The following is a 26139-nucleotide window of genomic DNA, read 5'->3' on the forward strand; positions in this document are numbered from 1 at the left end:
CGTTGGCGGATGAATTAAACGATGGATCAGATCTGAGATTCTCGGAACAAACAAGAAGAGTACATCAGAGTGCCAAACGTTCTTTCTGAGCTCGGCGATGAACTTAGAAACTACTATCATCAACGGGACAGCCGACGGTGAATAAAGAATTCACCGACGGACGAGTAACTTAAGTATAGCGCGTTTTCTTCTTACCCACCAACTTAAGGCGAAACAGGACACCCGTACGATTGTCCAGGTACGTTCTGCTGTGAAAGCAATTGATGAGACGCCTCCGCAACTTTCATGAGCAGATAGGTAGCAACAGTACCAGACAAGGTCCAATACATTGCATTCCAGGCCGCTGTACGGAACGTAGCCAACTGAGCTTGAGATTGATGAGCTTTGTGGATGTGAGTCAGAATGATAGATTCATAGGACAAAACCTGGGTAAAGATGCATGGATGTGAGTTCGTTTTAAAAGTACGGGGCGCTGAAAAGAAAGACACCCGGGCCCTGGCCCTGTTTAGGGGACTGGATGTAATGTAATTTGAGTAAAAAAGAGTGCCTTGACCGTACCGTAAGCACATAACTTAGATATGTAGGTAACATGCTTTTCCGAAAGCAGCAGCCTGCGGAATGGGCACTTCGTTACCGCCCTTAGATAGTAACTAACTATCAGTCACCCGAGAACACCTGGAATGATGACGGTGCTCTCAGATGAACAGGCCCCTGCGAGAAAAATGTACGTTTTCAGGCAAACCGGGCGCCAGTACAAGGAGGACTCCGTTCATTAATCATATTATGTCACTGAGACTTCGACAGAGGTTTCTCTGCGAAAAATAACGTCGAATAAGTATGACATGCCAACAACGCTTGAGCTTGAGTTCTGAATCGGTACCCCATGATGTTGACCATTGTTAAGTAGGTACTTGAGGCTTATGTCCGAGAGATCATTGAGGGGCTCACCGGTGCTGACGGACCTTGATAAAACCGTCGGTGACAGGAATTTCGACCAAAATACGATACACCGTACGTAGTCTGAAACGATGCTTGGTGTGAACGGATGATACCTGGCTTGAACGACCAGGATGGCATCAGCGCGTGAACGTGAGGCCGATTCCGCCGTTGGAGTCGCCTGAGATGATGGATCAACCGTGGCTCTCTCGGAACGTGAGAGGGAATGATCGGGTGGGGTCGATAAAGAGTCGCCAGAGAATTTTCAAGAATCAAGATGGAGTAAAACCAGACCAGTACTATGGAAGCAGTGTGAACTTGTGGATTCATTAATCTACTCAGTCCCTGCATCGATTGCTCGAGGTGGTAATTCTCGGCAGAGAGCTGAGATCGAGTCGTGCTTGTGTTACAAGGCGTGGCTAGTTGATGACTTTTTGATAAGTCAAAGCGGTAGGCTCAGTATGAGATGAACTGGCCATGGGCTTGCGTTACGCATTTCTGTTGAACTTCTATACAGTTATCCATATTCCGGGGAAGTCGAATGGGAATATTAAAGCATGCTTGAACGATCTCCGTGATCCCAAAGCACGGCTTCAGCTAGCTTTTGTGGAGGAAAAAAGGTTTTACTTGAGAGAAGTCCTTTTACCACGACGTGGAATATAATAGACGTTAACAAACTTTGAGTCCGAAGCCTCAACGGTCAATGGAAAGAACCGAATAGAGCATGGGTAGAAGAAATGAGGCAGTGAAAAGATCCATCGTGGTGGCGAAAGAGGCGATGACACAGCATTACCTAACATGGCGGACACCGCAAGCGAGGTCCGTCAGGGCTCGAGTTAGTAATTCTCCCTCAACTCTCAAACATGACGTTGGCCGTTGACTATCACCTCCTCCACCAGTTATGGCAGTTCCCCTTCCACATGGCTATGTTCTGAACACTCTATATAACAATAGCTCTTCAAGGAACACGGTTTTTCGGGCTAAAAGTATCTCGGATTTGATAATCCTCCGACTCAACCGAATCGTTTTTCTGTTTTTCTTTTTCTACCTTCACCTGGTGCTTGCTCTCTTGTTGCTCTGGTCAGTTGTTTTTTGACCGGATTTTTTCTTAGTGACTTGACATACACTTTTCCATCTTCTCTTTCCATTCACACCGCCACAGCGTAATTCATCTCAACTACCCGTCAAATGTACGCCCAACAGCCCCATGCCCATTCATCTACATCAACTGTGTCAAGACACAGTGGTGGAGGAGGCTGGGAAGGTCAACCACGTGTAGATCTGGTAAGCACTTATCTGTCCCGAGTCGGAAATACAATACAACCACTCACCCGTATAAAACCTGCTATGCTCACACTGTCCATCCATCTCATCATCTAACGCACATCCACTACTCAACGGGAACTCCCCCTACTCGCTCAACATGTCCACGATGCGTCCTTCATTCACCTACACTCAGCGCATTCCTGGAGACGTTCCGGCTGCGGTCCGCAATCTTTTGCTTTCCATGAAAAAACTCCAGGAAACATTAAGACAGTGGAGTATAGGCCACGCCTCAGAGAGCCAAGTCAGCGATGTGTACGTTCAGATTGGGACGGATTTCAATACTACGATGCACGCATTTGCCCATCATCATATTGATTTAAGGTATTTTTCTTTCGTTCATTACATCTTCATCAGTAACTCTATGGCTCACGAACACTATTTCTCGTACAGTGACATCCACTCTATCCCTAAAGACCTCCGTACTGTTTTAGAACAGTGTCTGGCTGAAGATCCCTCACCAAATGTACTCGCGTTGTTCATGCCTGAGGTTCGAAAAGTCCTCTACCGACTCCTCAAAGGCCTGAACTCAAGACAAGAAGCCTGGAGAGCGGTCGGCGGAGGTCAACTTCCTACGATGTCGTTAGATTCCCGATGAAGCGGAAAGCTAGAGACTCCGACCCGACTGACCGCGACCGACCCATGACGATGAACGCGCCCAAAAAAAAAACTTTATACTTACACATACACGATCCCGATATTTATTTCCGATGCTCCTTTTCCCTCGATCCAATTCCCACAGAAACGGTAATTTATATTCCCACTCATCCTGATACCCCGAATACCCTCTCCTTTGTTCGAATTTTCTATACTTATTGTTATTTGTACGTACGTTGTATATCACCCAAACTTCATGTAGCTTAGACCTGTCTTCCCTTTCCGTAGAGTTGCAATCTATTTTTCGCGAATTAGATTTATGTTCTTACCCGGGCTAACGATCGGGAGAGGATTCCATGGTATGTTCCGATTAACCAGTGGGCTGGGCAGCGTCGTCTGGGATCCTGTCAGCTAAATATCAGGAACGGTATTCTGCGAATCCCCGCTTCCCGAGACCCCTCATGACCTATCAACGTATGAGAGGTGAGAACTCAGAAAGGTTTTTTTTTTTTGAGTTCTTGGCAAGCTGGGTGAGTCAAGGTGTGTCGTCCATCATACAATTTTTTTTTTACGGACGGTCTTGCGAGTCGCAGTGTAAGAAGACATTTTCAAGTCCCGGACGAGCCGGGTTTAGCTCTTGAGAGAATTTATGTAAGTACAGTTACATCGTCAAGGTGGCGAACACGAGAAGGTACGCGAGGAATAGTACATGACTTGGTACTATATGTGGGTACGTACATAGTCAGATCCAACTGCTTCCGGTGGTACTGAAATATGAACTCCGAGTTATCATATATCGTTGAGCGTTCACATACATGTATGTTGGTGTCTGATTTCGAATGCATCAGTCGGGAGAGGGTTTTCTGATATGTACGTACGTCGTGTAGAGGCAGGGAGCCCAATTACGGCGTAGCTATTGGACGCGTCGTTGTACGGCGGTACCGATTATACAGTTTGAAAATTTTTTAATTCGATCAACCTTTTGAACACCCTACTTGCGTTCATGAGCTTTGGACAGGGGTCTTGTTGGAAAATAAAGGAGCTCACAATACCGTCCGCCATAACTAAACTTGGAACAGCTAGGATCAAGGGAATCTCGGAGACCGTGAGGAAGAGCCTCAACAGTGCCACTGGAAGTCTCGGATTTCTTTTTTTATGGAGTATGTATACAGTAAGGAGCTGTAAAGCTATGAATTGCGATTATTTCGGTGGAGATCCTGAAATAGTCGATCCTGACGCCTATGCTGATACCAGAACTGTTCTGTGTTTGAATGCGGTACAGTCCACTGTTACTGCAATGTCGATTCCAAATCCGATTGTAGCGAGATTCTCAGAGAAAGGCTCTAACTGATAAATTGGTGGTTCATGTTGCTTACAGATGTTTGAGACGAAATGAAATCCTTTTGAAGAAATGGTCGCCCGACGCGAGCTAAATCGGAATCGAGCCTCGAGTGGAGGAGCTTGGACCTATTGTGAGAGAGAACAGGGGAGGATATCTGAGCACAAGTTCGTCCAGATTAAGTTAACCAGCTGGTATAAGGAGGGGAAAACGTATATGAGACCCTAGAGTCGCCAGACGCCAGACGAAGATGGAAGAATGGATGCAGATTCAGCTCCCATTCTCACGCCATATCCAAATCGGGTATACTTCCCACACTCAATCACAACACAACACACGCCAGTCCACTCCTCCCATCCGTCAAGAAAACATCCTCAACCTCAAGAAAAAGGCGAGATGGTGAGTGTTTATGGTTTATTTGCGGTCTTGATCTGTTGGACCATTTCTTGTGGGTTTTGGAGGGCGAAAGAGAGGGAAACGAGTCGGATGGAGGGTTTGTGGTCTGGATGTGCTTCCGAGGGACGGATGACTAGTTTCGTCTGGGGTTGTTGGATGGTTCTGGTCGAGGGTGCAGGATGCCTTGGTTTTAGGATGATCCCTGAACGCCATTCCTTTTCGATCTTGCCCGAATTTCGACAGTGTTCTGACTAGTATTTTCTCCCTCCTGTTTTCTAGACAAAAGGTTCGTTTACCTTGAAGATTACAACATTTCGAAATCCAGAAAGCTAATGCGTTGTCTTTTTCCCTCTTGCCTGCTTGGTGAACAGGTACCTCGTCCTTCGGGTACGTCAAGAACGTTGACTTTGTCTCCGCTCTTATTCACTCACTGTCATTTATTGGATTCTAGTAAGCGTCACACGAAATCGCACACTATCTGCCGGCGCTGCAGTCACCGTGCCTTCCACAGACAACACAAAAGTACGTTGAAGAGTTTTTTTTCGCGCTCGGGTTCTGACAAAGCACCATTCAGCTTGCGCTCAATGCGGCTATCCCTCCGCTAAGATGAGGTCGTATGAGTGGGGACAGAAGGCTAAGCGTAGAAAGACTACCGGTACTGGTAGGATGAGGTACTTGAAGCATGTTCCAAGGAAATTCAAGAACGGGTTCCGGTAAGCAAGCTTGTCTTGATTTCACGACTGCCAGAATTGGTTGCTGATGAGACATCCAGGGAGAATACGGTAGCCAAGAAGCGAACCCAGAAGTCGACCGAGGCATGAGATCTTGACAGATCCCCTCGAACAGGATGTGTAGCGTTGTTTTATGATCGTAGGCTTCCCACTTTCGCTTTGTATCGCATATCAAACTCCCATGAAACATGGAATATGCCATGCCCTATGTCCTCCGGTTTCCTGGTCGCACTTGGCTGGTTGTTGACGTCAAACATCTTCCACCAAATGGCGTAAAGCCTTCTTACAGATTCATTCTTCAATTTTTGTTCTATGACCTGCTGTTGCGATGGTGGCGTTTCTCGGCTGTTATCGGCTGCCAGAATGAAGGTTTTGAACCCTTGGAGTCGATCGTCGCTGCTATCTAACGCCCATAAGGCTTCACGGCAACTTGTTGAGGATGCCATCAAACATTGCTGATAATAAATATAAGGTTTTGGAGGGTTTACCGAATGATTTCCATTGATAGAGGATCTTGTGTCATTGATTCTGAGAGGTACCACAGCCCTCCTGGTGCGTGTATCGATTGAGTCATACTACATGTCCTTCATCCCGTCAATCAGCGAGGCTAAAACTCGGTGATTGCTTGGACGGTCAGAGGCTGATGTATCTTATCGTCCATTACCACCGAGGTTGTGACTATTGAGGTGCGTGCAATGTACATACAGGAAAGAGGAACGTGTACACTCGCAACATGCCAGCTCCCGTGTTGCAGTACTCATGAAACGAAACATGAGCAGCATCGTTGATGCACCTAATAGATTGATGAATGTTGCGATGCCTGCCAGGAACTGCCACAAGGTAAACAGCAGCATCTTATCGACAGATATAGGTCGGCCGGTATATGATAAGGTCTGTAGACCGGCGTGAGGCTATGTACCACTGTATACTTACTTGTCCTCAGTTCACAACTTTCAAAGCATACTTTCCTTGAAGTTGTAATGAAACATAGCAAGCTGATCTTTCCTGCTTTTGCGGCCAACGTAGCGCGTTTATGCCCGGGAAGATTACCCAAAAAGGTCAATTTAGTGCCGAACCGACGCCCATAAATTCCGACACTTGATGGCATCAAAATGATCAGGTGATGAGATATGATTGAAACTGGCAATATCTGATTGGCTGGCCTTTATCTGGGTTTTATCTTCCCCCGCCTGGGCTATTTTGGCTGCAACGACATCTGACGAGCAATTTTACTCTTTGTCCTTCCACCACCACCACCACCGTCAACGTTCTCCTTAGACAGGTCAGCCCTCCTTTTGAATGTCATGATTTCTCTTTTCTCTAACCTTTCCTTTGATCCGTAGATCTTGATCTACGTTCAGCACTTCATTTCTCAATGTCACCAGTCGTAATGGAACCTCCCCCGATACAGAACATGCATAGTCCAGCGCTGGGAAACATGACACGTCTGCAGTTCAATGCCGCACCCCTCAATGCCAGCACACAAGTAGACCACATCAGGCAGAACGATCACCCTCTCTCTCCGTCTCCGAACACGCAGCAAACCAACATGTCCTCGGAATTCTTCATTGATCCTCAACTGAACGACGAATCTCCTTCTGAGCCTTCTATGGAGTCTAATCAACTCAACAAGCTATCTCCGAGTCGGCAACCTTGCCAGAACTGCCATACTCTTGACACTCCGTTATGGAGGAGAGACGCCGACGGAAATCCAGTCTGCAACGCTTGCGGTGGGTTTATCTTTTTCATTTCGACTGCTTCCTTCCTTTCGATCGCTACACGTTTCCCATTATGGGTGCTTGTTTAAGTGCATGCCGTTTCGGTGTGAATCACAATCATATCACATCTAATGCATGTCTTCCGTGTGTTTAGAGGCAGCTATGCGTCTCTTTTTGATCCTTTCCATCATCTCCTTGTTCAGTTCGAACTTTTCGATTGGACACTATGTCGGGACTGGAGCCTGTAGGCGTAGACCCTTACCTTATCTCTAATTTGGCTCATGTTCACCGAAGCCCAAGGTTGCTTTCCTTCACTCTGCTTGCGCACACTTTAGGCGTGCTGTCGTGCCACTCCGTTCCACTTTCCACGCCTTCTTCGCATTCTCTTCTTTATTAGCTATCACTGCCTACCGTCCATCTTCATTGACTCATCCTCTCCTCTTTATTCGTTCTATCTATTCAGGTCTCTATCAGAAGGCTGGTAAAGGGCGTCGTCCGGCAACACTCCAAGCCAGCATTCCTAATCAAACCTCGAACAGCGACCAAATGGGTCCACGTAGAGCGTCCAAATCTCCACCAGCTTCAGCCGCTGTTACCTCCCCAGACATGTCACACAAACGGCCAACTACGACTTCGACGACCACAGCCGCTACCAACTCATCGGTGCCTACTCAACAAACCGGTGGCACCTGTCCTGGAGACGGCCGATGCGATGGTACAGGTGGGACGTCAGCCTGTTCGGGCTGTCCTACATATAATAATGCCCTTATAGCGTCGGCGAGGTTGGGGGCGGCTCAGGTGCAGAATGAAACTTTGCTCGCGAGTACAGCCGCCACTTCGTCAGGGTCGACAGGCGGGCCAATCTCTGGTCCACAACAGTCGTCATCAAAGGGTGACACCGAGCATGATGGCAGGGCTAGCCCAGATGCGAATGGCGGAACCGCCCCTTTATCGCGCAAACCTAGAGGTGCTGTTGGTGCTCTCAACTGTGCTAATTGTGGAACGAGCACCACCCCGTTATGGCGAAGGGATGATGTTGGAAACAATATTTGCAATGCTTGTGGTAAGTGTCTTATCTTGATCTTATTTTGTGTCTTCCATTTTTCCTTGCCTTCTCCGACCTTCACAATTGACGTGGGTTCGATAACGAACCCGTGGGAGTGTCATATCTTATCAGATATGTTATTCCTATCTTATCGATCAAATCACTCTTGCATTTGTCCCCAACCTTCCGTGCCCCATTTTTTGTTCCTTGTATGTGTTTCGGCCTAGTCCACTCAACGTCTTCCATCAATGGAAGCCTTGATTTCTTTGTATCCCCCTTATACTCGGCTTCTTTCGCTCTCTATTTTGAGAACGGAAAAATCCGGCTCGCTCGCACACAGCTCTCCTTCTCCCCTTGATTCTTCGTTCTCAACATTTACTTGGTTTTGACACATGCTGACTGAAGTCGCCTTTCTCTTAGGTCTCTACTACAAGCTTCACGGGACGCATCGTCCCAATTCTATGAAAAAGTCGGTCATCAAACGACGAAAACGTGTACCCGCTGCTGGTGGTGCAGGTGCTACAGTTATGCCTATGCGTATGACGGACCCGGCTGCTGCTGAGACGTTGGTATCCCTGGGTCGAGGAGGGATGGGAGGTGCTGGAGGAGTTGGAGAAGATAGCGATGAAGTTGACTCTGACCAGCCTAGGAAGAAGAAGCAACGGAGGAGTGGGAAGGGCGATGAAGATGCTGCTATGTATGATGAGCATCGACGACAGTATGATGGAGGAGCAAGACCGACTTCACCACATCATCAGCGGCCTTTTTCGAGGAATACCTCGTTTCCAGCTGGGACGTTACCTGGCATAACTTCAATGGATATTGGGGCTTCAGGGTCGGTCATGTTCGTTCCTGCACCTGGTGTCGGATTTATGAGGTCGAATTCGTCGGCACCCAGTCGGACACATTCGCCTTCGGCCGCTCAAGGCGGTAGTATGTTGTTACCCCCTCCTCATGGATTGTCGGGTGCTAGTGGGAACATCTTCCAGACGCAAGACATGTCGATGTCGACCTTGTTGGCTATTGCGGGAGGCGTGATGATGCCTTCTTTGGGAGAACTGGAGAGACAATATGCTGAGATGGGCGAGGAGAGGAAGAGGATGGAGGAGGTGTTGGAGAGGACTGATAGGATGATGGCAGGGTTGAAGAGGGGGATAGATGAGATGCGTGCTAGGGCTTCGTCTTCGCCATCGGTGTCAGCGCAATCTCCGGCGCAGCAGCCAACCTCGGCACCGCTTGCAAGACCTTCGACTGCTGCGGAAAAGGACAAACGTGAAAGTGTGTGGCCGACTGAACCAGAACCTCGTGCATAGGCGGATATCTATTCTTTTTCATGATTATGGTCGTATGTTTATCGGTCACTCTTTTCTCCATAGCTATTGGCCACTTCCCATATCCGTCCTTCGGTCCTTTTTATCGCATTCTCTTCGTCTTTTGCGAGCATAACATATATGTTACTCTATTCTTTTATTTGGGTTCGATATTTTATTTTATTCCCCTTCGTTCCGTGTAGTTATCTATTCCCCCCTCATTTATCTTACTCTTATTGTCTATTACTCGTTTCTTTTTCTATTTGCTATGTCGTATATGCGTAGGTATTTGCTGTGTTAGCTCCCCATTTTATCGTACAGGTTGTGTAGAACACCCCGACGTTGTTATAATAATCGAAGCAGATTCGTGTTATTGATTTTCGAGTCTGAAATTTCCTGGATCAGTGTAGTGCACACACAGGTTCGCCTCACGCGCGTCTTGCGTGAGTTCCACCAGGACCACCACCACCATACGACCACTCAGCATTAATCTATCATTACTGTGAAAACTTCCAGTCCTCAAGGATCAAATTAGCACTATGGGAATTATGGCTCAAACGTGAGGTAGAAGTCGAGTTATGAAAGATTGTGCGGTCATTTATGCCTTTTGTTTCGACAGTTCGCAAACAAAAAGCCCGAATACTAGGGCTTCTTAGAGTAATTATTTGGTCCTCCTAGAAACGACAGTATACTGCAGATCAATGCGCGGGAAGTGGGTGAACGCTGCAGAAGTAGTTTTTGACCTTGGGTGCCATTCTTCCATGGTGCGTCATCCCCTTTGGTAGTGTTCAGTTTGATAACTGCCGAATAGACTATCACTAGAATAACAGCTTCTTCGAAAGGTCCAGCTCCAGATGGCTCAGAAGAGGAGGATTCCCATTAATTCAACCTAATTCATGGGTAGAATCGGAATAGGTGTTCCTGCATCTGTATGCTCCTCGAAGGCGTGTATATCAATCCAAAGCTGTTTTATATGGGATGTTGTTGCCCGTACCCAGCTCATAGTGCTCAGCCATGGTGACAGGGCAATTTCAAAGGCTGTTGTATTTGGGTGGGACTTCATGCTGTTACTCCGTGAGAGGCCAGTGCTAGGTTAACGGCCGCCCGCTGGAGACATGAACCCCCACCAATCTGCCATTTCCCCTTGCATCTCACAACAACACATATGGAGCAGTCATTTCACATCCTCACTATCACTCTATACTGGCGTTTAATCACTCCAGAACCTTCCACATGTCACATCATGTTCTGCATCCCCCCCAGAAGGTATCCTTATTGGCTTCAATACGGGAGTAGCTTTGGAACCGCACACACTTTCACTCGTCTGTTCCCGTTCGGGCTACGCTTTCTGTCAATTCATTGCGAAGGGTTACAGGGAACGCTTGCTATTCCACGTTGCGAGGTCTCAACAGGCCCCCTTGCGGTCAACGTTTCTCTTTAAATCTCCAGGCCAAGACATGAGTCCGCATGCTGGACTATTTTCCTTTGTAGCCTCGCACGAGAACGTGACAGCCTCAAGCTGTAAAGGCTTTTGTTCGAAGTCTGGACGCCGATGCTTATCATGACTCAGTCGAGAGTACCGAGATCGTCATTCGGACGCACTTCCACCCGTGACTAGAGCTTTCTTTGGTCATAACTGTCCTACCTGAAGTTCATTTGTCACGACGACGACGTTCGCTGGTTTATGCGACGCTAGCAAGGACGGTGGATGACCGCCGGTCGAGCTCACTTCACACCGGACGGAGATGGCACTTCTAGCCCTGATTGAGCTATGCCCCCAATTGCCATCAGCGGTAGTACGTTGCTATCAAACGGATGCCCTCGCTCTTTTCATGCCTCTCCCTCATATGTTTGATGGGGGCTATCACCACCAGTTTTCCTGGAAAGATCACCAATATCCTATCCTCTATTGACGCGCTTTATGACGCGGTAGGATCTTTCCTGACACATGGCCGCTGGAGTGTGGTTGGTACTTTGACGCATTTGACGATACGAGATGCGTTGGTGACCGAGAAATTATTGAGAGGTCTCGTTCGGGTGGTGTTTCGCTGCGAGAGTTGGAGTCATCCGTCATTTTCTTTAGATTATGACATTTGAAGAGTTAGACGAGGAGGTATCTCCGAAGAACAAGGGCCCCTCTTGAACCCTCTTATTTACGGAAATCTCTGCGCTATTCTCCTATGCAGCGTCTACTTTCCGGTACATTCGCTTGGTGGTTCAAACATGATTCTACAGTTCGACGACGATCTAACAAAATTTAACCGCTTTTGTCAAGCTTTTGTCCTTACATGCCTGTTTTTGGCAACTCGGGGGCAGGGAACGGTTTGGGAGGTGGTGCCCTCTGAAGATAAGCTGCCGACTTAAGCAGGAAGCTTGGTTCAGCACCATCGCCCTTAGTTGGTTGCTTTAGTCTTCGCGCGTTCAGCTGAAAAGTGTTAATCGAACTCACAATCATGCTCAAAGGGAAACCAGGATCAAACGGAGCCTGACTCTCCAAAGATTTGATTTGTTCGTTGCTCAAATTAATGTCGAGAGCCTCCAAGTTTTGCTCGAGGTGTTCGATTTTGCGCCCACCGATGATTGGGAAGACGTGAGTAGACTTGTGCATCACATACGCGATGGCGACTAGATGAAATCGAGGGGCGAAATGGAGCTTGGGTTTAATTCACGGCCGGAAACCCAGAACGGAACATCCTACCTGCAGATATGCTCTTCGCACCAACCTCGTTCGCCAGCTTCTCTAGAGCATGAACCATCTTCACTTGTTCAGGTGTTCTTTCCCACTCCATCATGAGCTTCCGACCTTGCTCTCCAGTGTCTCTCCGTCGTTCCTCTTCGGCATCAGTTCGAAGTCTCCCGTGAGCAAGGACACCCCATGGTGCGAGGGCCATGCCTAATCGCCAGTGCGCATCAGCGACGTAAGAAGTTACAGGTGGTAGAAAGTACCCACCGAAATGACGAGCCATCGGAATAATATCCCTTTCAAACGATCTCTGCATGACGCTCCATTCACCTTGGTACACGACAAACGGCGTCTTCCCCTGTTCTTTTGCGTATTGGTTGCATAAGGCGACAATCCAGGCCGGGGTGTCTGATATACCCTGTAATCCGGACCGTTAGACCCCAGAAGGCGAAGATTTGCGGGAATAATGAAAGTGGCGTACGAGATAGAGCACTTTACCCTGCACCACGAGATTATGCAAACCGTCCATAAGCTCCTCGATGGATGTATCGTAGTCCCACCAGTGAATGTAGAAAAGATCGATATAGTCCGTACGGAGTTTCTTGAGACTGTCGTTGACGCTCAGATACATGCTTTTCAAATTGTTCCCGACGTAATTGACATGTTGAACGACCGTCGGGTCTCCCTTTTTATAGCAACTTGAATACTAAAAGAGAGAAGAAAAACAGATCGAGCTCGATATTCTTCAGGACAAGAGGCAATGCGGACCTTCGTGGCAATGAAAAGTTGATCCCGGATACCTCGTTTTTCCGCCCACTCCCCAATGAACATCTCCGACGCCTCGTCCTGACTAATGGGTGTGGATCGTTAGCTTGAGTGTACTCGAGTTCATTCAATCGAAAGAAACTTACTACCCATTAGCCGTGTCGATGAAGTTACCGCCCCGATCGAAGTACGCGTCCAAGAGCTTGAAACTTGACTCTTTATCCATTGAACCCATAACCTCGTTCCACTTATCCCCAAGGCTCATAGCACCGAGGCATAAGGGAGAGACGCGAGCGCCTGATCGTGGCGAGAGGACGCGATAGATACCGAGTTTGGTGGGTGGGATAGGAGGGGCGAGTAATGCTGCTAGTCGCCCGTTCGCAGAATTGTTGGACATTGTGTCGATTTAGTTTGAGAGTCAATCAGTGTTCCAATGAGATGATGGGCAGAGATAGAGGGATCGACTGCAGTTTTTGTAGGCTGAAAATGGCAGGCGGAAGATTTCCGTCTGACCGCTTGAAAATTATGCGAACAAACGGTTAATAACCGCTGTAAGTATGATTCCCATGGGCCTACTTGAAATCCATTCAATAAAAAAAGGACGAAAGTGTGGGCACGAAAGTTGTCTGCGAATGGACTTCTCGGGCCTAAAATGGTGCAATCAAGTCGTAAATTCCTCTGGAGCGGGAATATGATCTTGGTACAGACGTCAGAAGCGTCTGAATTATAAGTCACCTTTATAGTGACGAGAACGCCAAACGTCAAAACGTCTGGTTTTTGTCTGGTTGAACATCCCATGGGCTGGTGATCATTGTGGATTTCGTTCATTGGAATCCCCGAATCTTGGAGAGCCTTTCCGACATATTCTTCATTGGCTACAGAAGCAGTTGCCACTCTTCCTCATATATACGCAGCTCCACTGGCGCGGCCGCCTTTTACACCGGCCCTGTCCAATTTAAAAGGCGAGGGTCACCTTTTGTTCACCGTGTCGAAATGGCGGGGTAACCACTTTGTGGACTGTGAACATAGTATAGAGATACACGAAAAAATGATAATACCTTTTGAAATCTTGCAGTGGTGATAACGACGCGACTCTAATAGATAAAGGTACGAAAACCTCAGTGATGGTCAAGCACTGTTTAGATTGATAGTAGTACCTAATAGATAAAGGTACGAAACTACTCTACTGTCAGTGACTGCTAAAGAGAAGACACAAAGAAAAGGACTTACACCTCAGTGATGGTCAAGCACTGAGGTGTCGTCGTACTGTACGCGTAATGATAAGAAAAAGCTGTGCTATGACGAATGGCGCTGCAACGCCTTTGGCACCATCTCTGACCCCAAACGTCATGGAGATAGGTGGTAAATCTCGTCGTACAACACTCCCCCTCGAGAGAACACCTATCCGTGTAGCAAAAAAAATATGAATCAAATCGAAAGAAGCATATCACGGAAGAAACGAAATTTAGTATGTGCGAGAGATTTTGTAAAAGTGTCCGCAATCATAAATTCAGTCGGAACATAAGATAGAACAATGTGACCTTGAGAGACAGTCTGGCGAATCCAGTGGAAATGCACATCGATATGCTTGGTACGTGCATGAAACGTTGAATCTTTAGATAATCGAATCGCACCCTGGTTATCGCAGTACAAATCCGTTGGTTGTTGCTTATCAGCAGGTAAGATTGGTTGAAGTTCATCCAACAGTTTGTTAAGCCAGATCGCTTCCTTTCCTGCATGAGTTAACGCCACATATTCTGACTCGGTACTCGAGAGAGTGACAATTGGCTGCTTCTTGGTACTCCATGATACCGGTCCTGAGCCCAAAAAGAATACAAATCCCGAAATGGAATGACGGTGAGCATGAGATGCCCAATCGGCATCAGAAAATCCCCCACGATGAAGTTCTCCTCCAAGTGTAAGCTTCAAGTTCTTTGTTCCTTTTAAGTACTTGAATACTTGTGTGACGGCTTTTAAATGAGTTGTCCTCGGGCTGGTGAGATATTGTGATAGGGTGTTGACCGCAAATGTAATGTCAGGATGGGTCATAATGGCTGCATACATGAGAGAGCCAATTGCTTCTCTGTAGAACTCATGTTCTTCTGGAGTAAGGGATTGGGATGAGACAGAAGGTGAATCAAGACTGAGATCGATGCCAGGTTCCATAGGAGTAACAGCGGTATGAGCATTAGTAAGTCCCATGCGCTCGACGATTTGGTCAATATATGCGTGTTGATCTAGAGAGATTTTACGAGCTTCCGGGTCATATTTGATACTAGTACCTAGAAACCAATTGATTCTTCCGAGATCAACAAGTTCGAAGTATTCGCCTAGTTGTCCCTTTGCTTGTGCATTTGTCTCCTTGCAATCCGCAACAAATACGAAATCGTCAGTAGCACTGGCAATTATACTCCAACTTGTGCTCTCGAATTTGTAGTACACCGCCTCGTCATTCTGACTTTTGATATATCCCATCTTTCCACAAATTGTTTCCTCCTTGACACGAGTCCATTCATGTGCGCCCTGTTTTGTACCATATAATGACTTCTTCAATCGGCACACTATACGCTTTCCTCGTAAATGCTTTGGAACGTCGATGAACCGTTCGTAGTAAGGTGGTGGTTCCATATAAATTTGAACATCAGATGGAAGTGTTCCGTACAAGTACGCATTTTTGACGTCTCCTTGATCGATATCTGCACCAAGACTGGCAGCGACAGATAATAGAGTACGAAGAGTTGAAGGACGTATTGTTGGCGCGAATGTATCATTGTAATCCACTCCAAACTTTTGCGTGAAACCTTTCGCAACCACTCGAACCTTGTATTTGGCAACTTTACCGTCCGCATCCCGCTTTCGCCGTAACACGTAGCGAGATTGGACAACATTGACACCTGGAGGTAACTCTACCAGGTCCCAAGTATCCATTTTCACAATCTGGTCCAATTCCGCTTTGAAAGCTGGAATCCAGAACTGCGATTCAGGACCATTGAGTGCCTCCTCAACACTTGGTTCATCGCCTACTACAGCCATTGCTTCTTCAGCTAACATTCCCAGCTGTGTTTCAAACTCGAACTCAACTCCCCCTGGTTCGAAAACACCTTCCACCTCAGTTATACCTGCAAACTGCGCATCTTGTTTATGACCTTGAATATGATGTGGTTTGACATTCTGGTTGTTTAACATTCTCCAGTAGCCTGGTTCACGTTCTGGTCCTCTTCTTGTCCTGCGCTCAGGTTCGGGTGCTGGTTCTGGCGCTGGCGTATTTTCACGTTCCGGCGTTTCAGGTAGTGAGGGTGATAATGGGAGGGGAACCGTCTCAGGATTAGGCAATTTTGAAGATGAAGGTAGACTATTGTCAGAGGGAATCGGATTGCTCGGATTGAAACCTGCAAAGTCCGGTAGATCTGTCTCCCCCTCAATATGAGCAGTCCCAGGCTCAAAGACCTGGTTCGGATTGAAGACTACGTCTCTTTCAACCGAAACGCTTTGCTTCAATGGCCAATAAATTCGGTAACCCTTTGAAGTATCATCATACCCTACGAATACACCTTCTTTGGCCCTTCGATCTAACTTTCCCGCTTCTAAGTCTTTAACCCACACTTTACTTCCCCACTCAGGTACTTTTCCGAAGTCCGGCCTTAAACCAGTAGCCATTTCATATGGCGTCTTTCCTTCCTTCAGTCCCCGATGGCGTAAGCGGTTTTTGATCCAAAAAGCATGATGAACAGCTTCCGCCCATAGGTTACGTGGCCGTTTAGCTCGGATCATCATAGCACACGCCATGTCCAATGTGGTACGATTGATTCGTTCGGAACCTCCATTAGACTGTGGTGAATCGTGGGTGGTGAGATGATGGATAGTACCTTGTGAAGCTAGATAGTTGTCAAATTCTTTTGATAAGAATTCGCCCCCTCGGTCTGCACCAAAGATCTTGACTTTAGCATCGAAATGTGTCTTCAGATACGCCTCATACTCCTTGTACTTCGCCAATGCTTCTCCCTTGTTAGTCATCATGTAAACACGGGATGAGCGAGTATGTTTGTCATGAAAGGGGATGAAATACTTGTGTCCACCTAAGGACTGTACGGGCGCTGGACCCCAGTGAGATGTCCGTGGGCAGTATCGGACATTATTGGACGTTATCGTTCCAATTCAGTGAACTTTAGAGTTTTTCTGAAAAATTCGGACACATGGTGACAATGACGTCGTAATGTGTCGTACCTTTCTTTTGAATCCGCATCCATCGCACAGAATTCTCCAGTCATGCCCGGGTGAGTAAAAAAACAATCTAACGCCCTTTCTAAGTACAGTGGGCAGCCGCCAAAACTTTGTCTAAGTTCAAACCATAGTCTGTGCGTGGGAATAGCAGGTCTTTCCAAACCCTTTGCCCTAACCAACGTGCCGCGCAACTCTTCCTCATACCACCACCTTCTTCCATTCGCTTCTTGTCTGTTTCCTTTCCCCTCTCTTAAGATCCCCTGGGATTCTTGGGAGAAGACTAGCAAGATGGTAACTGGGAACTATGAACAAGGTGAATGTTCTTTGATAGAAACAAAACCGTGTGTCTTCGACTCTCAAGATGCGCCGCTTCATGCTAACAACTTCTGTAGATTTCGGGATAGTTGGCTGCGCAGATAGGTATGAATTTCTTCGTTCAGCTGTGGTGCATAAGTTTAGCAGTTGAAGCATATAAGGCAAGGATATTCCAGAGTCGGCGGCCGTTTGTTATCCTGGTGAGTGATCATTTTCTTTTTTGTTGGTGGGTTGCCCAGCGCTGACTTGTTTGTCGTCTACTCCACAACAGATGGATGTTTTGATGCCGTTCTTCATGCGCCTACTTGTGTGTCCACACGCTCCTTATGGCTTCGCCGGTCCAACCCTTCCCTTGCATGGGCTCCCTCCCTGTGTTCCCTGTTCCTCCATTCTCCATTCTGTCTCCCTAATATATGCATTCCCACCTATCTGTCTATTTTCGCCCTACTCTGTACGCTGTTGTCGTGGTTGATGGAATAGACTGGGGATGGCAAAACGGAGATGATGCAGAGCAGGGTTCCAATCAAATCGTATAAATCTGTTTTGTTTATGATAGCATCTGATAATTCAGACAACATTAGAAAAAATTGAAAAAATCGTGAATTTATGGGTGAAAAATTAGTACAGAAAGCCGAGTCCGATACTGTCGTACAACGTCTGATAAGGTCGGATAGGGTCCTTAACCAGACCAACATTCAGGTTTTTTCCGACTTCAGTGAACCGTATCAGACATTATCGGGACAAGCACTCGAAGTCAAAGACCGCCCGATAATGTCCGATAATGTCCGGGGAAACCTCATTGGGGCTGGACCCCAGACGTCAGCTGTGACCTTCCCACCAATGACATGTTCATATGATTCCTCTGTGCTCTCCTTCGGAAAAGGACGATGAATGATTTTCCCGTTTACACAATCATCGCAAAATTCTCGTTTAGAGTTTGCATCAAGCCGAATACCAGTAATGAGATTGTTCTTCACCATATTCTCTAATTCGTCGTAGTGAAGATGACCGAGAATGCGATGAGCCTCAATATGGGTGAGAGTAATGGTTTTCGGTATGGTAGCAGTATGAGCGTGATGTTTGGAAGAAATTCGGTAGAGGTTTCTAATACGTGGGATACGACCAACAACGTTGCTGTCAGGTGTTTTGATAACACATGTGCCGTTGTGAATAGTAAGATGACAACCGGCACAGTCCATGACACTGACGGATATGAGCATGTAAACCATCTGTGGGCAGTAATAAACGTTCTTGAGAGAGACCTTCGTCGATTTCTGACCTACTCCCATGGGAAATAAAAAGGGTAATGTTCCTTTGCCAATAGCCATGAACTGACGTCCGTCGGCCGCAGTGATTGGTTCGGGTTGGATTTTCGTATAGTCAACCATAAGATCACGGTTTGGGGAGAAATGACTGCTAGCACCGCAATCAATAATACCATCCGCCAAAACTTTGATAGCAGCGTTCGCTTCGTGTTCGTCGCGATAATCGGAGGTGATACGGTGACCGGATTCCTCAACGTTGACGTTTGTAGCTAGTAGGGCTACACCACCATCGGTTGGCTGTTCTTGTGTTGTGACGTTCGCCTCCTTGGCGGGTTTCTGTTTCTCCTTGGGTAATGCTTTGAACCAGTCTGGCGCCTTGTGATGCGCTCCTCCACCTTCGGCGAAACAGTCCTTCTCAATATGACCCTTCTTTGTGCAATTTCGGCAGATTTTCCCCTTGTTGGGATTACCGTCGCCACTGTTGCCTCCTTTACCATCACCCTTCGCTTTATGGTTTGATCCTCCTCCTCCCTTCCGTTTATTGAACGATGCAACCAGAGCTTCCTGCGCCTTCTTTTCCTCGGCCTGTAATACAGAGGAGTCGTACTCGTTTTCGAGACTGGCGATGAGAATGTTCGGGTCAATAGATTTCCCGGATGTACGAGCGGCAACGTCAATAGATGCGAGAGTCGGTTTGTAGGATGGACTAAGTGATAATGAGCGTGTGATGTTGGAGACGAACATTAGGTCGTCGACGGAATGGCCTAATTCTGCAAGCTTCTCCCGTAACTCCTTCATTTGCGTGATGTGAGTGCGTAAATTTTGACCCTCAATGAAACGTAGATTCTGCAACTTGGTGAGCAGATCTCCAGCGATAAGAGCACCACGATTTTCGTTGATGTCGATAAGCTGGTTCCAGACTTCGGCAGCAGAGGGAAGATCCTTTATCTTGATGAAGATGGATTTTGGGACGGTCTCGTATACAAACTCCCTAACCTGAGCTTCCTTCTTTTCATATTCCTCCCACTGATCCTCAATCGTCTCAACTTCGTCATCTCCTAATGGTGACAAAGCATTGGGTTTGTACCAGTCTCCATCTCTTGCCTCAATTACTTGCGGTTTCTTTGCTGATCCCAGTAGATGACGCCTAAGGCCTTTAGACACGGCATGATTGTAGATTCTAGCCTTATAGTCTGACCAATTGGAACCATCTTCCTGAAGAGTAGGCAGTCGATGAACAAGCTTGAGAGTTGAAGATGAAAGAGAGTCGTTTTTGGGGCCCATAACCTGAAATCTTGCAGTGGTGATAACGACGCGACTCTAATAGATAAAGGTACGAAAACCTCAGTGATGGTCAAGCACTGTTTAGATTGATAGTAGTACCTAATAGATAAAGGTACGAAACTACTCTACTGTCAGTGACTGCTAAAGAGAAGACACAAAGAAAAGGACTTACACCTCAGTGATGGTCAAGCACTGAGGTGTCGTCGTACTGTACGCGTAATGATAAGAAAAAGCTGTGCTATGACGAATGGCACTGCAACGCCTTTGGCACCATCTCTGACCCCAAACGTCATGGAGATAGGTGGTAAATCTCGTCGTACAACACCTTTATTACTTTCTGAGCCCTTTCCAAGCCATTTCATACTATTCCGAGTCCGAGGTACGAGGACTATAGGCTGTTGCTAATTTTTCTGAGCTTCTTAAGGGTGAGAAGAATTTTCCTTTTATATCCACTTTTGACCCACCTTTCGCTGCAACCACCATGTTCCCATACATAAATACTTGTCACAGTTTTCTGTAGATAATATGTATACCCAATAGTGTAGTCTCTTATAAGACTGGCTGGCTGTGCTACTAGGTTTATGTTAATATAAATTTCGACGTCATTGAGACTGATAACCTTCAATATCAAAGAACAAGAGAAAAGACAAGAAAATAGTTCAATTCTTGTGTGAATGCTCAATCATCTCCACTTCCTCTTGTTGTCTTGGTCAGCCTCTATTACAGTCTTATGTTTCAGGCCAATTTGTGTTTAAAAAGGTCAATTGAGACTCGTTATATGTTGGAGATGTGAGGCTCGAGAGGAAAAAAAATCTTATCGATCGAGCTGATCAGATATCAGAAATCCGGCCCGATTTTCTGACAGCTCTATTGTCCCATGGGTCTGTACTTAATTACCAACGTTCGGCCGCACTCCATCTTTAACATTGAACATTTGAACAGTCATCACCCTACTTCTCACTACTTCAGCTCACAGGTTCATGAGCTCAAGCTGAATTGGAAAATAGATGTCGCCGCTCCAACTCACCAGATGTACTAGCTGAAGAACTGAAAGGTAGAGTTGTTCTTTCACGCCAAAATTGATTTGGTGTATTGTGTGCCGAATTTTTTGACGGTTCCCCATCAAAATTGACGATCTCATCTATCATGATGTGCTTGCCTGTGAGAAAGTTCTGATATCCCCGCTTGAATTTCATTCTCTTCAGCACCATCAGCTGGCTTCAAGCCACTGAAATCTGGCATAATTTTGCACAATATGATCCTTTACAAGTTCGTGTCTCAACACTTTGCACAGTATGTAAGTTTACTTTTTGAGGCGTCCTCAGGCTTATTCACTCGCTAATCGATGCATTTCTTTATACATTCAGGGAACTCTGGAACGATCAGAATCGATAAACTGCTGTTAACCCTCTCTTGTCAGAATCCATTTACACGATGCCCCCCCATCTACAAAGTCTGCTTTACCAAGTGAAAAGAGCCAAATGACCTTGTGCAAGGCTCAGCCGACTCCCGCAGTGTTTAGAAATCGTTCAAACACCTAGCCGAGTTTTTCTTCTGGGCATCTTCCATCAGCACAACTGCCTTCCACATTTGCTTCTTGCAGTTGGATGGACTGAAATTTTCCTTTCGTGGTTTTTTTTCTTGCCTTCTTTTGCTTATCTATGTAATTTATGTCTTCTATCTGTACATTGTAATCTATCAACAGATTTCCGGATTGTAGTGTTGAAATTCAATCTGTAAATGATATGATACTTCGAAATGGACATTCTAAGGTGTCCAGTAAGCTTCGAACAATGTAGAGAACAGACAAGGTTGTTCCCCATTTCTATGGGTCATGATAATTCTGAATAAGCTGGAGATGCACAGGAATGGAGTTAAACAAGCTATCCTGGCATCTTGTACCACTTCAAGTGATGCAAGACAAGAGGAAAGAGCATATCTGTCGAATAAAATATGCAGAATTGCCCTCGTTGCCTCGGACTCGGCACCGCCAGTGGGGGACCACTGGCATGGCTGAGTCCGAGGTGACAGTGACGAATCATGACACACAAGCAACACGAGAATTTAAAAAGGGCTAACTATTTGATTTTTGTAATCGGTATGGAAAGCTGATGAGAACCTGTCTGCAATCATTTCGTACGAATCGAAGCTGTCATAAACAACAGGCATTTCAAAACCGAGAGAGAGGTATGGAGGAGAGGTCTGATCCAAAAGTACGATGATGGTTCCTCATCTTTCTCAAAATTGGGCATCAACTCCAAAATCATATGCCTTAACCCATCAATTACATCCTCACCTACCTGCAAAGTTTTGTGTGCATCTTCGAGCTCCGTGCCGAGCTCCTGGAGCACTTGCCCAGGCATACAAGGGGGTGATGGGGGTAAAGGGGTCGTGAATGCGGCATTGGAGGCCTAACTGTTGTCCTCCGGTTGTTCCAGCTCTGATAATCGAAGCTGAGAGAGTGTAAGAGGTCACTGTCGATGTCGATGTGGGATTTGATTGGAACAGAGAGGTGGGAAATCCGAGCCATACAGGTCAATCAAGAACCCTCAAAGATGCTAGGGTGGGAGCAATGTCATGAACACAATAAATTTTGATAGAAAAGACATACACTCATCGGAACTGGATACGAGTTATCAGAGTATTTCCAGGACAAGAAACATTGTATGTACCCTGAGCTTCCTGAACTGGTATCACTGAAACAAAAATTTCTGTCAGAATATGAGTGAGTTTGTAAATAAATTTTTGAATGCACTTGGATGAACCATCCTCTTTCAGTCTTTTCATAGTCATCATTTTCCACTACTGTATGATTTCATCTAACTGCAGACCTTCTATCTCGATCCCATCCTTCAATGTTACCATGCAGCCCCGTGCTGCCTTTTTCAGAGTGGAATGTGAATGTTTGGTCAAAAAGGCATGAATTAGGGTATACGTTGCTGCCAATCATGAAAATTAGCGAGCATTGGACTGAGTGCTTTCATCAGGTTTTTCGGTGGAGATTTGGGAGGAGGAAGAAAGGACAGATGCGATGTCGTAGGGTGTTCTGATGTGTTTCCAGCTGGGTAGTGTACCGTTGCTTCCTGCATGTGAGTTGTGGGAAGATGTTGGGAAGATGTGTTTGTCGTCATCATCGTGGGATGAGCAGGAAGGTCAGAAAGACCTAGTTTATGAGGGGGAGAGCGGTTACGTTTGTTACTGGTGGGGGAAGATGATGGTGAAGACTTGGGTGTTCCATAATCGCTGTCATCGTCGTCGAGATCGCCCTCGACAACACCTGCATTGTTGTGGTTGATGCCGTTGACGTTATTGACATCATCAGCATAATCAATGGAATAACCCATCCCTTGGAGCTTGCCCTCTGCCCTCCTCATCCTTCCAGCGATCTTTCATACAGTCTTCAGGATGGCACCAAACTGCCAATCGTCTGCATCGATAAAGTTGGAACTTAAAGGAGTGACCATGAAAATAGTTTGTTAGATGAGGAGGAGATTCGTAGTACAACAGGAGACGGTCCAAGTGGTCAATAAATGCGTTGGTCATCATGGCATCCATTTGTCGTCGGCGTTGACGAACGAAGAATGTGTTAATTGGGTTTAAACTTGTTTACACAAATTCAATTTCAGGTATGTAATCTTCTTCATTATCATTCGCCTTCATGCCTCATTGCCTGACCACAGGCAACATGAGTCGCGTACGCCTGAACACAGGTGACGGCTACTGACATTTAGGTATGTGTTTTCTTGCCTGAACACAGGCAGTAACTTATCCACCTGAACACAGGTGTATGCTCACAGACCATCCTCGATCACCCTCTTGTTCAGAATGCACAGTCAGCAGAGGTCTCACCTCTCGTTCTCTCCTCTCACTGTGCATTCGAGTATGCTTCTTTTTCTTTGACTCTCATTCTCTTCTTGTTCTCACTAAAGTGCTTTTCAGTATATTTTTGAGCTTACCCACCCTCCTCTCCCTTTTACCTGTACCAGTATTGTTTCTTTAGGTCCTCCCACCTTCCCACTATCTCACTCTGCTCTGATTCTTTTTATTTTATGTAACACTAGTATTTTAACGGTCATTTTCGGCCTCCCATCCCTCCCTCTTCTCTGTACTTAAGTGTAAGATACGCCATCCCAAAGTAGTTGGATCGAGCTGGGCGATTGATCCAGCCCTTGCACCGCTGTGCTGAGGGCGCTGTCACCTATTCGTAGTACTAGAAATTGGAGTCATAAGTCACTTGAGCTCGATTTGCTTCCATTTCCCAAGACCATGCAAATTGTCAGCAGATCGGGCCGGATTTTCCCCGACCTGATATCTGATCAATGATTGATAAGAAAAATTTTCTCTCTAGCCTCGCAGGTTGGAGAAGTAACAATGGCTCAATTGACACACATTAACCTGTAGCATAATATATTGTGACGACATACATCAAGAGCAATAACACTCTATCTATCCATCTGGTACATGATGCTGCCTCACTGTCAATTCACGATGCGGGATATTTCAAAAAAATGGGCTCCGAGAGACGATCGTTGGATAAGTTGGAACTTCAGAAGATTGTTGTATGTCAAAATTACACGTGCCTTTAATCTCTGTTAGAGTATATAGTTACTAAATACGTACACTCACAGCTCAGTGTCAAACCACCACTGAGGTGTAAGTCTTCTGTTATTTTCCCTTATTCAGAAGTACTCATATTACCTTCTATAGTATACATTCCTTTTAGGTATTCCCTATTATCGTAGTGTCAAACCACCACTGAGGTTATACATTCCTTTTAGCCACTCTCTCACACTCTGGAGCTCCGACAGACTCCGACATTTTTCTGTTCTTACACACTATTCAACACTGCGCATCACAGGTTATGGGCCCCGGCAACGAAACCGTGTCGTCCTCGACAGCTTTGAAACTGGTACAGAAATTACCTACCCTACAGGAGGGAAGTGCGAACTGGTCAGACTACAAGTCCAGAGTTGTTAACCACACTGTGTCCAAAGGACTCAAACGGCACCTGTTCGGGAACGCACAGAAGCCAGAAAAATTAGTATTACAACAAGATGGGAAGTGGTACAAAGAAGGATCGTTGCTACTACCGGTAGAAGAAGCGGCTGTAGAGAAGAATGAGGATGCATGGGATGAGTACGACCAGAAGGAGGCTCAGACCCGAGAATTCATTTATCAAACCATTCCAAAATCACTCTTCATACGGGTCCAAGATTTACCGACAGCATGTGACATATGGAAGAAGCTTATAGATGTCAACAAAAATCGCGGATCGCTTATAGCGGCCGGTTTGTTGACGGGGCTTCAGAACGTGCAATTATCGGGGGGTGGAAGCCTCCGGAATCACATTACAGAGATGAAGGAACTCTGAGAAAAGTTGGCCGAAATGGGACACCCTGTTGACGACCTTATGTTTACATCTAACATCACTCGTTCCCTATCATCGTCTGCCATGTACAAACCCGTACTCACCTCGATCTCCATCATAGCCTGAAACAGCAGTCAACCAGTTGACATTGAAGTACTTTTGTCAAGTCTTGAAAGTGAGTATGACCAATTGCTAATGCAGGCAGAGGAGAAGAAGTCGCAGGAGGCACTTGTAGCTTCCTTTAATAAAGCTCACAGATCCGACGGAAACCGAAAACGGAACCGTAGCGGAAAAAGCGGAAAAGGTGGAGGTAGTGGAAATCCCCACAAGGATACCACTTGCCACAATTGTAACAAGAAGGGTCACATCAAGACCGATTGTTATGCCGAAGGAGGAGGTAAGGCAGATAGTGCACCTGCCTGGTTTAAGGCATTACCGAAAGAGAAGCAGAAAGTTGCAAAGGGTGCTAACGTAGCCAAAAAGGAGGAAAAGTCCGACGGAGTTGCGCTCTTAGCTACTAGTTCTGTGGACTATGCAGTGTCCGAACACCGGATTATGTCGGATTTCCGAAGCGAACATACAGCCAACGTGGCTACCTGCATGGACTCCGATAAAATTATAGATTGTGGAGCAAGCAGCCATTTTACCCCAGATCGCGATAGTATAAGTGATTACGTCAAAATTCCTCTGGAGCCTATTATGGCCACCGACGGACAATCTTTTAATGCCATAGGCAAGGGGAACATGCAGGTTTACTTTCCGATGGGACCCGGGAAAAGTCCGACAAAAGTTATGCTGAAGAACATCTATTATTGTCCACAAATGGTCTACACTCTTATTTCT

General features: G+C 46.3%; 4 protein-coding genes across 4 annotated transcripts; 2 read left to right on the forward strand and 2 right to left on the reverse strand.

Moving 5' to 3' along the window:
- Window positions 1–1791: 1791 nt before the first annotated feature.
- E1B28_006957 (uncharacterized protein) lies at window positions 1792–3170 on the forward strand. The gene is made up of 5 exons (XM_043151664.1): window positions 1792–1834; window positions 1891–2016; window positions 2099–2220; window positions 2396–2583; window positions 2653–3170. The coding sequence occupies exons 3-5, from the start codon at window positions 2125–2127 to the stop codon at window positions 2855–2857; spliced, it is 489 nt and encodes a 162-aa protein (XP_043009744.1). The 5' UTR covers window positions 1792–1834; window positions 1891–2016; window positions 2099–2124; the 3' UTR covers window positions 2858–3170.
- Window positions 3171–6499: 3329 nt separating this feature from the next.
- Window positions 6500–9758, forward strand: E1B28_006958 (uncharacterized protein). The gene is made up of 4 exons (XM_043151665.1): window positions 6500–6604; window positions 6666–7052; window positions 7504–8103; window positions 8506–9758. The coding sequence occupies exons 2-4, from the start codon at window positions 6698–6700 to the stop codon at window positions 9396–9398; spliced, it is 1848 nt and encodes a 615-aa protein (XP_043009745.1). The 5' UTR covers window positions 6500–6604; window positions 6666–6697; the 3' UTR covers window positions 9399–9758.
- A 1884-nt stretch (window positions 9759–11642) lies between these two features.
- On the reverse strand, window positions 11643–13275 carry E1B28_006959 (uncharacterized protein). Its single transcript, XM_043151666.1, has 7 exons — window positions 12990–13275; window positions 12847–12928; window positions 12560–12784; window positions 12346–12496; window positions 12094–12288; window positions 11845–12020; window positions 11643–11787 (listed from the first exon to the last, which is right to left on the reverse strand). The coding sequence occupies exons 1-7, from the start codon at window positions 13238–13240 to the stop codon at window positions 11680–11682; spliced, it is 1188 nt and encodes a 395-aa protein (XP_043009746.1). The 5' UTR covers window positions 13241–13275; the 3' UTR covers window positions 11643–11679.
- A 9577-nt stretch (window positions 13276–22852) lies between these two features.
- E1B28_006960 (uncharacterized protein) lies at window positions 22853–23302 on the reverse strand (the record flags this gene model as incomplete). The annotated part of the gene is made up of 1 exon (XM_043151667.1): window positions 22853–23302. One exon carries the CDS (start codon window positions 23300–23302, stop codon window positions 22853–22855), a length of 450 nt encoding a protein of 149 aa, XP_043009747.1.
- Between the last annotated feature and the right edge of the window lie 2837 nt (window positions 23303–26139).

Source organism: Marasmius oreades, chromosome 4 (genome assembly GCF_018924745.1).
Source record: "Marasmius oreades isolate 03SP1 chromosome 4, whole genome shotgun sequence".
NCBI lineage: Eukaryota > Fungi > Basidiomycota > Agaricomycetes > Agaricales > Marasmiaceae > Marasmius > Marasmius oreades.